At 35.2% G+C, this 17,773-nt stretch overlaps 1 protein-coding gene across 1 annotated transcript in view; it reads left to right on the top strand.

Moving 5' to 3' along the window:
- Positions 1-950: 950 nt before the first annotated feature.
- The window catches only part of RFX6 (regulatory factor X6), a gene marked incomplete at both ends in the record, with an annotated part of 41,776 nt that continues 24,953 nt past the window's right edge, over positions 951-17,773 (top strand). Inside the window, 6 exons of the mRNA XM_081094244.1 lie at positions 951-1,176; positions 1,447-1,603; positions 4,429-4,552; positions 6,298-6,359; positions 14,286-14,363; positions 15,485-15,512. Of these exons, the coding sequence (XP_080950370.1) occupies positions 951-1,176; positions 1,447-1,603; positions 4,429-4,552; positions 6,298-6,359; positions 14,286-14,363; positions 15,485-15,512 (675 nt within the window). The remainder of the gene's footprint in view (positions 1,177-1,446; positions 1,604-4,428; positions 4,553-6,297; positions 6,360-14,285; positions 14,364-15,484; positions 15,513-17,773) is intronic.

Genomic DNA, 17,773 nt, shown 5'->3' with positions numbered 1-17,773 from the left:
CATCATCTTGGCTGTTTAGGCAAGATAATGCTCCTCAGTGACAATCAGGCAGCACCCACCCCAAATCTCTACTGATTTCTCCGCCTTCAAGAGAGCACACGTTATCATTTTCAACACACACGACTCTCTTGCCACTTTGGATTGGAAATGAAATACGTATTGCGATTTCATTTTCACTTTAACAAATGTCCATTGTACCACTCAGAGGCATAAGATATGAGGAATCCGCAGGGGCCCGGTTAAATGGTTACATAACAAAATACGGTAAATGGGAGCGAATGAACCTCCAGGAAAGCGAGGCCTGGGATTCTGAGCTCTTGAGCACCCAGCAGGTCGGTCGCGACTCCTGTGATGCAATGGAGCCTGTCCCCAAGTCACGGAGAAGGGCCCTCACCAACCCCTCGCTTTGCCCCCGAGTGAGTAAGCCACGGCCCAGGTTGTGCATCACTGAACGGTGCGCTGAGGTCCCCTCTCCCAGGCCTGGGCTCACAGGGGCATCGCTCATGTCTCCTGAGAGTAGGGATGGGGACAGCGGCTCTTTCCCCAGACAACACAGGGGAGCGTTCCCTGGCCTTTCTGGGTTGGTTGTGAGGAGCGCCAGCTGAGAGAAAGGGAGGGGCGGGGGTGGGGGGAGGGTGGGGAGGAGATGTAGGGAACTGGACTCCATTGCCCCGGCGAGCGGGCGCAGGTGAGGAAGCGAGCTCGGAGTTGAGCATCCCTCTGGACCGCAGACGGTGCGGAAAGGCGGTCCCTCGGCCACCCGGCTCCCAGCGATCTGCGCTGTACCGGTGCAAAGCCTTCCTCCTCCAGGACGCCGGGGGGATCCCGAGCCTGCCGCCCCCGCCCCTGCAGCCCGGGTCCCAGCCCCGCCCCGCCCCGCCCCGCCCCGGGCAGGAGGTTCCGCGGGAGCCGGCGGCGTGGCGGCGCCCAGGTCTCCCGCGGCCGGGAGGATGGCCAAGGTCCCGGAGCTGGAGGACGCCTTCCCGCAGGCACAGCCGTCGCCCCCACTTGCCGCTGAGCCCCGGGGCGAGTGCTGCGTGCCGCTCCTGAGCAAGGGCCTGCTCGGCTACCCCGGGGAGAGGGTGTACCTGGCGGCCGAGGCGCAGCCGGGAGGCGCGCTGGGCGGCGCGGAGCAGGAAGGCGACCCCCCGGAGCTGCAGACCGGAGTTAAGTCAGGTGCGTGCCCGCTCCCTCGGGGGATGCGATCGGGACCGGGATGAGGATGCAGTCTGTGAAAGGCATCCGGTAACAGAAATAAACACACCGCAAACGCACAGATACGTAGCTCATTCTGTTCGGATCTTTGTATTTCCCTCCAGGAAAATCTTTGTTAACTAGACATGAAGGGACTTCCCGTAGGTCTTCCCGTTTGACGCACAGGCACCTTAGGAGACTTGATAATTTCATATTCTGATTTTCTGTATCGTCTTTCCAACTCGCGATCAGAAATGCATTTAAGCAACGGCAACTTTTCCTCTGAAGAGGAGGATTCGGACAGTCACGACAGCAAAGCCAAAGCAGCGGACCCACACCTGTCGCAGAAGAAAACCATCACGCAGATGATGAAGGATAAAAAGAAGCAGACACAGCTCACCCTGCAGTGGTAAGACTCGCCCCCAGGGGTACTTAAGCACCTGTTGCGTTTTCAAAGTCAGTCTCTTCAGAATCTTTGCGTTTCTCATTCTGCCTCTCCCTCACACTTTTCCACTGAGACAAACCAGTTAGGGCTCCCTCACACTTTTTGTGGAAAGCTTAAAAGACAAATTAGAAACGTACCCGATTTTTTCCCCCCACTGAGTGGCATAGAGACATATTTTGATACCCATGAAAAATGATCTGCAATACAAATAAAAACCACAGTCACTTTTTTCATTACTGGCTAAAACTAGAATTTATTCGAATGTAAGCAGTAATGAATGCCTTTATGACTTATTTGCTTAACATGAAATCAGTTTACACCTTATGTGTTTGTGATTTGGGAGCTTTGTGTTTATAAAACACGACTCTTAAAAACAATTTGAAAGGATGAAGGATCTTAACATTGCCTTTATCCGTAAGAGGGCAAATTAAACAAAGAAGGCAAATGAAAAACTATCTATGGACCATAAGATGAAATGCATTTGAACTAGAACACATGGAAAAATCAGTTAAGATATTGTGCTATAACTTAAATAAATGTTCAACTATTATTATAGCACCTTTCATATATGATTTATTATAGTGAAATATCACAAATTGGATTTTGTGGAAAAACTTTTAAAACCAGCAATTTATCAGTAGGCTTTCTCTATAAAGAACATTTTGTAATATTGATCTAAAAGAAAGATGATTTAAAGTAAAATATAATATTAAACTTCCTCTCACAGTGTGAAGAAATAGGAGTATAAATTTTCTCCCAAATTCCAAGTAATAAGCAAGTAAGTAAAAAAGTCTATTCACTGATTAGTTACATATTCTGTTTATATGTAAAGTATTATCTAAATCTTAGAAAAATACAAAAAACTATAAAAAACTAGTAAAATTTTATTTTTATTTATTATAACACTGAATTACAGTCTCATATACTAAATTTTTATAATTGTATATTTGACCCCCTTGAAATATTCAAATATAAGCCAATAGTCTTCTAAAGTTATGGCTTAACTATTGAAGCTGATGTCACACTTACTGGTTAAGACCAGAGCAGTAAATAATTGAGCTGATAATCTGAAATATTTAGGACACAACTATTTTCATTAGGAGAATTGAGGCAAAAATGTTTTGATTTCAGATATATTATGGAAGTCTTTTGAATGATCACTTCCACGTTTTTTTCAGTTCAAATTGAGTGAATAGAAACAAACTTGGGTTTTTATTTTATAAATATGAATGCATTATGATTTTTAAAAAGTTATACTCCAAATTGTATTCATGTCTAGGATTACTCCGTAATTTGAAGACAAAAGCAATGCCTATAAGAACATCAAAACAGCCAGGGGGAAAGTAGGCATCTTATGCATGTTATTAATATACAACTTTTAAATAGTTGAGTGTTTCTCAGTGATATTCATGTTTTTTTGTAACTATAAAATCCTGTCATTTTATTTAAATTTTCCACACCCTTACGCCAAAAATGTGTCATATATATATATACATATACATACATATATATATACATATATGTATGTATATATATATATATATATATATATGAGTTATTTGTATTTTGAGAATTTTTCCCTTAAGTTTATAGATTATATTGGGGATGTTAAAAATTAGAACTGAAAGTGAAAGTGAAAAATCTGGCTGATTAACTCAGATTTTCATTGTCAACCAGGTGTTTGATTTTATCTTTGCAAATCTTACTTTGTCTTCGGTTCTTATATTCCTTCTTTATAGCAAAATAGATGTCTGATGCTTTATCTGCTTGAGGAATATATCCTTTACCTTTTATCTCATGTACCTTGGGAATATGTAAATCAGAGATATTAAAAAGTTCCACCTAATTTTAATCTGAATGTATGCTCTATATTGCATTGTTCCCATATAGTAATAATTATGACTTTACTATACATAAAATGGGTAAGTTTTAGCCAAAATCACCTACTGAATTGTTAGAAAAACTAGAAATAGAATCTACAAGTTCTGATTTCTTGATTGTTCTTCAGATATTTGTAACCTTTAAATATATATCATTACATTTATATAAATTACATTTAATTGCAATTATAGGTGTCCAAATTAAATAGAATTATCTTTATATTGTCAAAGTTTATATTATTGTATTTATAATATAGAGATGAATTTGTCATATTTGTATGTATCTATAGAGAATTGCATAATGTTTCAAGTGTGCAGAATGTTTTAAGTAATTATAGTACTGCTCACAGCTAAAAGATGTGGGATAGAAATAGATCAGTACCATTTCAGAGTTGAGTGAAATGAGCTTATTCTTATGTATTTTCCAAATAAATGCATCACCATGCTTCCCTAACTATGCGGGGTTCAGAACTAATTTCTGAATGAAAGTATGGCATTTGCCATCCTGAAGCCTGGCAGCCCTTTAGCATTGATAATGTTCTTTTAAAAAACCATCATCTTCAACTTCACTATCAATAACTGTATATCACAGAGCAAACCCTGTTGAACAGTGAGGATTAATATAGAAGTAAGACCTATTCTTTGAGGTGTGGATCACGCAGGAGTGGTTTTATGTTAGCCCTTATACTGTAACTGCACTAGCAGATGTTCATTGGGATTCTTGCTCTTCTGACATTAATCCTGTGATCTGATTTTGAATATCCTGAATAAAGGTAGTCTGCTTATGTCTACTCATGAACTCGTTTGCATAAAATCTCTATTCAAAATGGGCATCAAATCAATATGAAAGGGGAATGGAAAGAAGCAGTAAACAAAATGTTCAGCCTTACTTTTTGCCTTTTCCCTTAGGCTTGAAGAGAATTACATTGTATGTGAAGGAGTTTGCTTACCACGGTGCATCCTTTATGCACACTATTTAGATTTCTGCAGGAAAGAGAAATTGGAGCCAGCCTGTGCAGCCACCTTTGGAAAGGTAAGTGACACATATTGGCTATACTACCTTACAATTAAAGTTATGTCAGGCAGACAGCGTGGGAACAAATTCATCTGAACAAGTTTTCATACAGAATATTAAGAAATTTGTTTCTCATGCATAAACAAAGTATCTTAAGAGCTGTATCTGGAACTACTATATATTTTACTTTGACTTTACATACTATGTGTTTTATCTTGAACTATATGTTTTACCTTGCACTACTATATATTTGGCTATCAGAAGACTTAACTCGATCTTAAAGGAAAGTCCAGTTGAGCAGTGACATTTCCCTTCTATGAGGGATATATTAAAGAGTGTGATCTGGCCTGTATGGAGAAGCAAAATTAAGTAGAAGTGACAAGTATCTTGCCAATGCAATTGGTGATTATGTTTATTATTTAGCTATTCTGAGTATATGAGTTTTCAATACATTTTTATTCTATTACATAAATAGTTCTCTTAATTCTCCATTTCACTCTGAGTATGTTTACACCTCAAACTCCAAGGTGTGATGGAATGGGTTAAATTTCTCTCATTTATAAACATTTCTTTCGACCCAAACTATATGATGAGAATGAGACTCTATAGAACTGACATTACTATATTTCTATATGTTGATCCCATTTTGAGAATAAGGAAACGCTGTCAATAACTTGGGAAAGTCTTGTTCTTTGAAATTCTTCTCATGCTCTATTGTCTAAGAACCTAGGAAATCCCAGAAAAAAGCTGTAGGAAGCTTAGCTAAGGCTCAAACATTGCTTCTTATATAAACTGAAATCCAAATTCTATCCTGTAGAGGGACTCGTTGTCCAGAAAATAATGAATACTATGGCCCAGCTTCTCCATTTGAAAAAATAAAATGGTTTATTACCTTATTTTAAAAATCTGTTTATGAGGGATAGTATGATATGGTGCATGTGATCCAGTGATTTAGGTTTTAGCCTAGACTGTGAATAATTTGTTGTGAGACCTTCTGAAAAGTAATTAACTTTTTAAAAATTCAGTTCCCTCTTTCTATAACATAAGGAGGATGAATAAGACAACTTTTAACGTCCATTTTAGCATTATTATTTCATGAATCCACTGTATGGCAGTAGTTTTTAGTTTGGGGAGTCATGAAACACCTTGAGAATCTGGTTAAAAACTACAAAACCATTTCCCAAGAAATTAACACAGACATAAACTTTGCCATGGAGTCCTTCAGAGATCAAGTATGGATCTCCTATAATCCAGATTAAAACTCCGGCTTTATGTAGAAGAGATTTTTGTTCTTTAATCAGATGCTAATTTTTAAAGTGAATTTAGAGACAGAAACACAAAGAAAAAGTTAAAACACTGCTGTGGAGATTCAGTCTCGCAGAAAAGATTTCATGTATTTCTTTGGGGTTGGAGATGGGTATTTAATTATTGGTAAACCTATTGGTTTCTTTATTATGAGAAACCTAAATCTTTCCATTAAGTAGATAAAATAATAATTGCCTTGGTAGTAACATCAAGTAAAAGCACATATTGGTATGATCTGCCTTGGAAATTGATATAATTTCCAAATAGAACAATCTCATAAAAGAAGTCCCTTCCTGCCTCTGCTTATGTATTATTGCTTATCAATGTGTGTATGATATTCCTTTTCCAGACTAAATATTTACTTAAAGTTCAAGATTTACTTTTTAGAATTAGTTATGGGTGACTTGGAATAGAACCACACACTTTCTGAAAACTAAAGTAATTGACTTTCATTTTAGACAATTCGCCAGAAATTTCCCCTCTTAACGACAAGACGGCTTGGAACAAGAGGCCATTCAAAGTAAGACACATCAATAAACACATATCACACCTGTACATAGGATACCTTGTGCATGATGATTGACACGATGTAAAATAAGTATTGTCTTTACTGGTGAATAGAACAGGTATTTTCTTCTTGATGAGACAGACTTTTAACAACTGTAAGAAGTAAAAAGAAAAATAAATGAGTTTTAGGATGTTTACTTAAAAAGCAAAATTTACAAAGAAACCATAATATTTTTTCTGATGGGAACATTTAAATGAATCATTTTCAAAATTTTAAAGCCACCCTTGAAGGCACCAGTGTCAGCAAAGGAAAATGTTTGTAGCTCAGTAAGTGACCCAATGGAACTCATGCTTCTAAAGAGCAAAGCCGAAGTCGGGCTGGAAGCATGGTTCAGGTTCTTCCTCTGGTTTTCTTTCAGATAATAATTTCTTAGAATCCCTTCTTTCCCCTTGAAGACAAATAGCATGCCCAAATGACCTTGTTGGTCATCTCTAGTGTATACAAAGGCACATAAAATAAGGTGTCATATAGTCCTTCTCTTGGTAACTTTAGCTATTTTTTCTCTTGTGGCAATTTTTGTAGAACCCACAGTTATAGGTTCTTGTCTATCAGTTATTTACTCTTTTCAGTTTTTAGTTTTTCCTTTCCTTCTGCCTAAAAACATATCCAGATCTCTTTTATGTTGATAAAAATAAAATAATCGCAAACCTACTATACCACTCTTCCTAATTACTGTTATTCTTTTTATCTTTGCTAGTTCCTTTTTTAAAAAATATTTTAAATTCTCACCTGAGGATATGTTCTTATTGACCTTTTTAGAGAGAGAGGAAGGAAGAGGGAAAGAGACAGAAACACTGATTATGTGTCTGGACAGGGAATAGAACCCACGACCATTTGGTGCACAGGACTACACCCCAACCAACTGAGCCACACCAACTGAACCACACTGGCCAGGACTCTTTGCTGTTTCTTGAAAGAGTAGCTATCTGCTCACTTCCCCTAGTGTGAATCACTTCTCTGTTCTAGTCCATTTCTTTACTAGCATTTGGGCATTAAACCCAATGGCTTACTTTTTACTATTACTCATTGTCGTTGGCACCTGGAAATACATACAAAAATACATACATAAAACTTCCTCGATGGCTTCTGTCACAGCCCTGCCAGGTCCTCTTCCTCCCCCTACCTCATTTTCTGGCGCACTGGCATCTCTTTCTGCCCTAACATCTAATTCAGCACTGTCCAATTAAATATAATGCAGCTGCATAGCTTTAAAAAATTGTAGCAGACACATTAAAAAAGAACAAATAGAATTGATTTTAATGTTTTAATCTAGCATGTCCAGAACATTTGATTACCATGTGATCAAAATAAAAATCATTAATGACATATTTTATGTTCTTTTTTTTCCTATTAAGTTTTTGAGATCCAGTGTGTATTTGACATTTACAGCACATCTCAACTCAGACTAATCCCATTGCAAGCAGTCAATACCCACATGTGACTAGTGGCAACCCTATTGTCTAACTCCGTCTTAGTCCCTTGCCAAAAAAAGAGGGCCTATTTTTGGACTTCTCTTGAATCTCTCTTGGTTCTCACTTTAATAACCTGGTCTTGACTCAGTTCTTCCAGTCTGTTCAATACAATTTTTTTCTAAATTGACCTTCTAACGTTCAGATTCAATCATGCCTCTCTCGTGCTCAGAAACTTTCAACAGCTCATCATTTCTACTATGAGAGACAAATTTTTCTCACTTTGACATTAAAGGTCCATTATGAATTAGTCCCAATCCATTTTCCTATTTTATAATCTAGTTCTCATTTCTCAGCATATAGCCTATGCTTTCCCCAAATTATTGTCCTACTACCCATTGCTTCACCCTCAACTGTCTCTTCTTTCTTTAGCCTGTCTTCCTCCATTGAAATGACCTTTTCCCTATGGGCATATTGAAATATTATCCATTTAAAGGCATGTCCCATGAACTTCCTCTTCTTCAGGATCTTTTCTTAGCCTTTTGATTTGTTGTAGATTCTTTCTTTGTATCTCATAGCAATCTGTTGGAACATATCTTAATGTGAAATTAACTTATTTCTTCCCCTCAACAGATAATATTTTGAGGATAGAGACTTTGTCTCATTTATACTCATATTTTATCTGTTGTCTAATACATAATAGATTATCAATTAGTATTCATCTAATTGATTCCAATTAATGTTAACAGTATCATGGCCTGAGAAGGAGAAATAAATGTCGGGTTGAAAGATATGTTAGCTTTTTCCTTCTGACCAAGTAAGCTTTTATTTAAAGTTGACACAATTTATCTGGCTGATTTCTACTGAATTTGATTTCTACTGAATTGTGTGTGGAGGAAAGATCAGTTTGTGTTTGAAGTAGATAGATAATAAAAAAGAGGCAAAACGATGCTGAGAAATCCTCTTTCTAGGGCCTACAGAGGGCAGGCAGGCAGGCTGCAGAGAGTCAATTAATCCTGGAAGGAGCCTTTAGGATTAGGGATGAATCATTAACCCTGTCCTTTGTGACACACGGAGACTCCAGTGTTTAGGTTTATGTAACGATACATGGTGACTTCAGGCAGTTTGTTTGATATCTAAGAGCAGACATGCCCAAGAACAAAGCATTAGCAATTTGAATTTTCGTCTACCTTCCTGATATGCCATTTGCTTGTTATAACTTGCTATTATATGTTTGGTATTTTGATATCATGGGAAAATGAAATTTTCCATATGTAAACTAAGGATGTCAAAAAATATGGCAAAATGTAGAGTTTGTGTAACTTGTAATTGGTAATGTTTCGATGTAATTATGCTTAGCCATGTAGTGTTCTTGTTTTTATATATTTCTAAGAATATATAAAATATTCTATTTTAATTTTAGGAGATGGTACATATCAAAAGGCAGCATTTCTTAGTGGTTAGGAGCATGAGGTTTAAAGTTGGACAAATCTAAGCTTTTGTTTCATACTTTCATATAAAGCTGTATAACTTTAGATGAAGTGTTCAGGTTTTCATCAGTAAAGTAAGTATAAAATATCTACCTCATAGGTTTCTTTTGAAAATTAAATAAAGTATAGGAATGAAGAAATGAATATGTTTTGAACCTTTTTATTCTTAATGATATGAAATTAATAACTCAATGTTTCATAATATCAGCAATGCAGTTAAAGTTATTATTTATTAAGCAACACAGACACAGTAATCCTTACAATGACAATACAAGATTGGAATTCCTGTGTTTTACAAATCAGGAAACTGCAGTTAAGATTATTGACTTGCTCAAGCCCACACAGATACTATAAAATAACAATATTGGCATGGAAGTCAAGGTTTATTTGGCTCTACAGCTTAAGCTTTGTCAACTAGTAAAGCCTACCTCTTTCTGATATCAGTCATATCAAGAAAACAATTGTTTAATTGAACTTTTGTTTTTTTGAAGTTTTTTTATGATCTAAGTTTTAAAATTTTATTTTTTATTGGACTTTTATTATTTTTATTGGATTCTTTCTCAAAGAGCTAACATTTTCTCAAGCTTCAATCATAAGGCATTTTTAACTATTTTATGTTTATTGAAATATATTTACATTTTATGTAAAAGCAAATTTGTAGTACAAACACAATTTTGCTTTCTGCCTTTAATTTTGTCCTAAACATTCCTATATGTTGATATAGTATCTTTACAATCATCATTTCTAATGGCTGTTTAATATTTTAAAAATTTATATTTTATGAAAGATGTTTTTATGTCTCTAGAAATATGAACAAATGATGAGCCAGAAATATAAATGAAGATGTAAACATATTTTGGAAAAACAGGAATTTATAATTTCTCCCAATTTTACTAGTAATTTTGTAAAATTTATTTTATTGTAGTATTTAGCATAATGCCCTAAATATATTATTCCTGAATATTTATTTATATTATTTCAAAATATAAGTAAGTTGGGTATTAATTTATTTGAACCTTTGTGGATTACATATTAGAATATATTAATGATGGTCATTTAAAAATATGTTCTCAATTTTTTACAAATTCTTATAGAATATGCTATAGTATGTCCAATTATTTCATTTGGGTCTGTCAGACATAATTTATTTTAGATGATGATTAACCTAAAAGATTCTTCTGTATTTTGGGCACAAGATGAACCTCTTCTAAAACTGTCCTTACGTGCTTTTAGGGTCCATGGAACAATGTCACTTTCCAGATTTTACTGGTCCATGTATGAAATCCAAAAGTCTGGGAAACACTGATATATGGTGACAAAGTGATGGTTAATAGAGTTGAAAAAATAGGAGTGAATTCGGTGTTTATTTTCAAGGTCTGTTTTTCTAAATTCTGACATAACTGTGTTATAAAATGGTTAATCCTGCCCTAGCTGGTTTGGCTCAGTGGATAGAGCATTGGCCTGTGGACAGAAGGGTTCAGGGTCCAATCCCAGTCAAGGGCAAGTACCTCGGTTGCAGGCTCCTCCCCTGCCCCTGCCCTGGTCAGGGCACGTGCAGGCAACCAATGGATATATTCCTCTCTGTCTTTCCTTCTCTCTTCAACTCTAACAAAAACAACAACAAAAATCAATGGAAAAATATCCTCGGGTGAGGATTAAAATAATAAAAAAAGGTTAGTCCTCACCACTCATCTCTTTCCCTCATCAAAAGTTAAAAGATATGAACAGTTTAACTAAATAAAATGAGTCAAAAATTATCCAACCAAAATAAAGAGAGGAAATATTTTTTTTAAAAAACCAGATACCTTAAAAACAACAACAAAAACAAATGGACAGAATCACTATGTGGAGCCCACTGTCAAAATTAGGAACAATTGAAATTGATTCCAGTGCCAGTCAATGTTCCTCATAAGAAGCCATTGCTGCCAAAGGTTATGAAAAAGGGTCTCTAAGGATTAGCACTTGGGGTCAGAAAGCCTCACCCTGGCCTAGCGCATCTGACCTAAGTGTGTTTTTAGGACAAAGCCAGTCTAGTTGCAGGCAACATTAGCGTCTCAGCTCTCCATCCCTTTCTTCACTCTCACCATCACCCTTCCTGCCAAGAAAACCAATATCCCCAATTGATTCTTCCCATTCTCAACACTCAGATAAAAACTGACTTTGCTTTTGGGCTTTTTCTTCTTTTCTCTTTGATTTGCAACTGATGCCAAAAATATATACTGATTATTTTTCTTTGAAATCTTTTTAAATTTAGATTTCTAATAAATAAAACAACATTCTATAGGCACAAAAGAGTAATGAAAAGTATTGCTTATTTTATGTATATGTGTGTTATACCAAGAATGAGCAATCATTCTTATTTATATTGATATATAAAGCATGGTGTTAAAAAAGAGTTTTTGAGATTCAAAGAATAGTAAAATAGAATACATGGTGTCAAAAAACATCCACTATTAATATTTATTTACGTAATAAGCATTTTACTGAGTGTCCTGAAGCTGACTAAACCTAGGGATACAGTTCTGAGTAAAAAGAGCCTATATCCCACCCTTGCTCAGAATAACTCAGAGGAGTAAGGGAGAACACAGTTGAGTAGATTTCATGCAAAGGTAGATTTGATTTGAAGTTACATTTTAATTTCTTATAGACTTTGATCAGTTGAATCTTGGTTTTCAGACATGATGGACAAAAGCTATTATCTTATTTATTAGCGGTGATTTAGTGGGTTAATAAAACTGATATGGCAGCTGCTCTTATCATAGTAAGTTATTGCAAGTCCCTGAACAGCTTAATCCCATCATTTCCTTATCAGTTATCATTTGTGTAGTGTAAACGAACATCAGGGCTACTTGCTCAGTGGGAACATATGTTTCAGGAATTCTATATAATGACTGAAATGGAAAAGAAGAAATATAGGTGTAGGAATAAATAGATCAGCAAATGAAGAAAAGTATTAGATGCAATGTAAATATTTTAGTAGTAAAAAAGAGCAGCAATAATTGCATTTGTCCTATTAAAATATTGTATATTTTATAACATTAACTTTAAAATGTAGACATAAAAACTAATGAATAATTATTTATTTCTAATATAAGCCTAAGGACAGTTGATGCTAATGAATGAGTACAATTTTGTTAGTTCACAAAGACTACTTGGGTTATGAAAACATTTTCTTAAAGGAATTAGCTAATCATACCCAGGATTTTAGAGCATTTATTATTTATCTTCTTTATTAAAAATTGATAAAAAAACATTTAGAGAAAGAACTATGGAATGTTTTGGAATCTTTATTCAGAGTAACCTATAGAATAGGCATCAGGTAGTGGTATATAAATTAAAACAGTGAAAACTTCACCTTTTTATTTAACGTGCACCAGCATATGTTTTTGTTATGCTAGAATATTTCTGGCACATATTTCCTAGCAAGTTTATTTTAGGGAAAAGTATTAACAACAAAATAGTGCTAAAAAATGTTGCAAATGAGAGGAAAAAATCCATGTAAACGTTGCATGAAATGGCTCTTCCCACTTTTATGAGGTTTGCTTTTAGCTGCGAGGACAGAGAGCTGCTCATTTATTATCTCTTCTCTGTTCTCAAAGACACTGACTCATCACTCAGATCATAACATATACCTAGTTAGACTAAAAGGAAGCTTAAAGGAGGAAAATTATATTATCAGCTCCAGAAAAAAACTGGATATGAAACGTGCTGAAGTTTTACAATGGTCATTGCAAAAGAGATATTTATATTCCTAATGACATTCTTCCCACCTAAATACACTGATTTCATGTCCTTTATATACATTGTTAGGTATACAACATTTGTTCAACCCCAATATTTTACTGGTGAACTGGAAATACACAGTGCTAGGAGGAGGTTGTTGAAAACTATTGGCTGTAAGATAATTTGTGTTTTATCAGTTTCTAAATTTTTAGCAAGGTACATTGATTCATCAATAAATGAGATTTTTTTTCTTTACAGTAATGTCTAATGGGAACACAATGAAAGGAAAGATACAATTATCTTCCTCCAAATCTTATAATTTAGTAGGGGAGGTAAGCCATGTATACACATACCAATGGTATGAAGTATAAAGCTATAAGAGATAAAGATGACCATAAGAGGAGTTCAAAGGAAAGTGAAATTAGTTTTACTAGAGATCAGGCAAAGCTTCATGCATTAATGCCATGCCTTAAGGCATGGATAAGAAATGAGACACGAAGGAAGAATATTGCCAGTGGAGAGAGAGCTCAGCAAAGTAAAGGCCCCAAGGTAGGAAAGCACGTTATCTATGGAGAACAAATGATTCTGATAGTAATACATAGGTAACACATTCTGTGACTCATATTTCCATTGATTCATGACATAGTCCCCCCCCCCATTATTGCACAAAAGTGTGAAGTGAAAATGATAGTGAATTGGGCTTCTCATTCCATATGAGAAACAACTTTTAAAGGGTCACATACTTTATACATATTCCTATGTATGATATCAATGTCTTCCTCACATGTAATGTCATACTGTTTTCTTCATCTAACAGATACACTACAAAGGAAACCTACCATTTTTTATTCAATTGATTAAATTTAAACGGAATAGAGCCATTTGCAAATAGATACATTCTATATACTTAGAGCCAATGCATACATTTACAAATTTAAGTGCCTACAATTACTTTGTTTTTTAGCTTTGAAACCTAACTTTTTAAAGGTTTGAAGGAATTGGCGGTAGGTGATTTTTCTGTCATTATCAAGTAAAGAGCCAAAAGTACATTTTAAATATATTTTAAACAAGCAGGATTAGTTACCATCAAAGAGGGATTTAGCATATTAATATGTTGCTTGAAAAAAAACCAGGAAAGGAAGGCGCTCAATGGGTTTCAGTTCTTACTTGAGCTTTATTTCAATTTTACTTCAGTATCCTTTTTCCTTTCATAAACTCCAACATTAACACACGGCTGGTTCCTGTCCTTGTTCTAGGTATCATTATTATGGGATTGGCATCAAAGAAAGCAGTGCATATTACCACTCCGTTTACTCTGGAAAAGGCCTGACAAGGTAGAGTTCTAATATCTTCAAACTAATTCTCTGCCTTTCTTTAAAATGCATGATATCTATTGAATAGAATGACTTACTAATTTTACTTATAAAAATGTTTTATTTTAAGCATCAGACCTTAATTACAACTTCGAATGGACATTTCTGTGATATGGTCTAGATTACTGAACAATTTTTATAAATCACATCATTAATGACTAATGGTGAAACAGGTGTTTCAGAGAGATGAACCAAAAAAATCAGGGAAGCAGAATTGCTTTTAAATTAGTATTTAGTCATAAGGCTGAATCTGTTTTCAGGCTGGATTCAGTAAAAATAAAGGCAGAAAAAAACATTGTGTGTTTTTCTTTTGCTAAGAGACAGCCTGTTTAAATATCGATGTGCTTGACCAGTATCTTACACAGATGAAAAGTTTATTACAATTGTCTCTAATCACATATGTCCTGACTACCAGCTTACCTTTCTAAGATAAAACTGTTGACCTTTTTGAGTCTGTGAAAGGAAAAACACAAATGAATGTAAAGAACACATTTGCTCTGATCTACCATTAACTCCCAGGAGGAGGTAATTCACAAGTGAAATGACATTCAGTGAAACCTATGATATATACAATTATTATTTTTTAAATTCTAGTGCTCAGAATGATTAAATCCACATCTGAGATTGCCTTGGTGACTTATTAATAATTGCTGTTAGCTCTCAAAGAATGAATTATTTTAAAAGTAAAGTGTCCTGTGGAAAAAAATAAATGTGGTCACCTGAGTCTTGCTAAGATGAACTCAAATATTACCAAGGGCATAATGGAGGCTTACTAGCCACTACCTACCCATTTTAAACTGCAGTTATAGCCAGAATGCACACAAATATTTAATATCAAGTATTTTTTGCTTGCCTCAAATTTTACTAGACATCCACACATATTTTTAATTTTACTTTTCCTTAGTAGAATTATTTTTTATTATGTTGAAAAATATGTTTGGATCTCTTTGAATATCTAATACATTTCTCCAGATTTATTTCACTAATCATAGTATGCTATTTTGTAGGTTTTCTGCATTTTCTTGATAACTATAACTGTATATGTATATTTTTAACTAATGGAAAATATACTGATTTTTTAGGTTTTCTGGAAGCAAGCTTAAGAATGAGGTAAGATTATTTTCATTTCTTCTGTTTTACATCTGCTATACTATATTGCAAACTGATCAATAAATGTTAATCACCCTTGTTGGCAAATATAGAAATAAATGTTACTTATTAGAAGCTTCTTGAATGACAGAAGTCGTCAGACAGAGCTAACTTATACTTGGGACAGCTAATGGTTCTTTGCATGGACCTACTGAACAACTTCCAATTAACCTAGGAGAGGTGATTTTTTAATTATCCATACCTCACATCAGATGTTTAAGCTATTGTAAAAAGAGACCATTACTGATCAAAGAAATTTCCACTTAAGAGTAAACAGAAAGCCCAATGCTAAGGATATGGAAAGAATTGCTATTTGGAATATACCTGTTTAGATACAACCTTTAATAGTTATCAAGAAGCCCAAATGTTATGTTATGGTTTGTTTCAATATTATGGGTCACGAACAATGAAAATAGATCCTGCATATCAGATATTTACATTACGATTCATAACAGTAGCAAAATTACAGTTATGAAGTAGCAATGAAAATAATTTTATGGTTGGGGGTCACCACAACATGAGGAACTGTATTAAAGGGTCGCAGCATTAGGAAGGTTGAGAACCACTGTTAGTCACTCTGCTGACCACTTCTTCAATGAGGGGGATTGTGGATGGTGGAGGTGGGAGCTAGGGAGAAAGGGCACATTATACCATCCCCCATCACTTTATCCCTAGACTACCAGCCCCCAAACAAACCACAGATCAGCAAACTGACTTTATCTAAATGAGTTGACTGCCATTAGGGATTGCATGGCTAATTAAGCACATGATAAGGCCTTCATTATCACATTAACTAAAAAAGAGGTGCTGCTGAACTAGGGCACATGACCCTGAGTTGGGTGGTAAATCTGGACCTGAGGTCTATTGTAGCTCCATTAGTTTGGTGAAATGATGCAAGCATATTATCGTAAGAAAAAAATATAAAGCCCCAATCTTCTGAAATGACCAAGTTCTTCCCACCAGTGTTCTTAATGCAGTTAATGGCTAGTTATATAATAAAATTCTTGAGGTTGCTCTCTTTGTCAATGAAATAATAGCTCTTTATTAGATGAGCAATTGTGAAAGTGCAAGCATATTGACTTAGAAATATACTTCACTTGACTGAAGTTTATGTCAACAGGGAATTTAAGTAACTTCTCTGAGGTGTTTTTTCTACCACTTTGGTAGAGCTGGTGTACTAGCAAACTGTCAGCTGATGTAGCATGTGTATGGCAGCCCTTGCTTTATAGAGTAATAGAAAAATGTATCTCAAGTCTTCTGTTTCATCCTCAGAAGAGTACATGACACATTCAGGTGTAGATTTTGTCGATAAAGTGAAAATAAGTGATTTTGGTTAGGCTATAAAGCCTATTTTTCTAAAGATACCTGAAGCAATAATAGAGTGCCATTATGATAATGATTATAGAAATGAACACCATTAAGGATTTTCTAAAGGCTCAGAACTACTCTAGATACTTTAAAAAAAAATAATAAAGTATTTGTTTAACAAAATTGAAATTAAAAAAAATATTTTGTACGTAAGGTGACCATCATAGTTTGCTCAGGACCCAGACTTTCAATGTAAGTCGTTTGAACATTTATACTTATTAATGTTCATATTTCTGGTCATTTGAACATGAATAACTCTGAGGTAGGGAAAATGTTAACATTACTAGTTTACAACTGAGGAAATTGAGGCTAAGAGATACATCTGCTTTCTAAAATAGTCTCAGTAAAGTTCTATTTTTTAAAACCCACAGTCAAGACATTAATAGATATATGGAGTTAAAGGTGCTAGGGGACAAAATAGTGAGTGGATAGATTTGACCCTTTACATTGTAGCAGGAAAATATATCTTAAGTGATTATAAAGGGTGTCATGGTAGTTAACCTAGTTGAAGTGGTTAAGGACATTTCCCATAGGAAGTGACATTTAAGGAAATAACTGAGAAAGAAGTGGGAATTTGGAGGAGGAGTGCAGTAGGGGAAGAGAGTGGAAAAGTGGTCAAGACAGTTGGAACAGCACAGATTAGAGTTTCTCAGACTTAGTATTATTTACATTTGGGACCAAATAATTCTGTGTTGTGGGGATGTCCTGTGATCTGTAGGATGTTTAGCAGCATCACAGTGTTAGGACAAGAAAGAGGACTTAAATATTTAGTTTAATAGAGACAGAAGCCATGGTAATGGATAGAAATGTCTAGAAATAAATAAATGAGAGGAGAAGCGATTACAAGAAGAGTT

Source organism: Myotis nattereri, assembly GCF_964212035.1.
Source record: "Myotis nattereri genome assembly, chromosome: 6".
NCBI classification, from domain to species: Eukaryota; Metazoa; Chordata; class Mammalia; order Chiroptera; family Vespertilionidae; genus Myotis; species Myotis nattereri.
The sequence above is the reverse complement of the archived record's forward strand: the minus strand, read 5'-3'. Positions and strand labels throughout refer to the sequence as shown.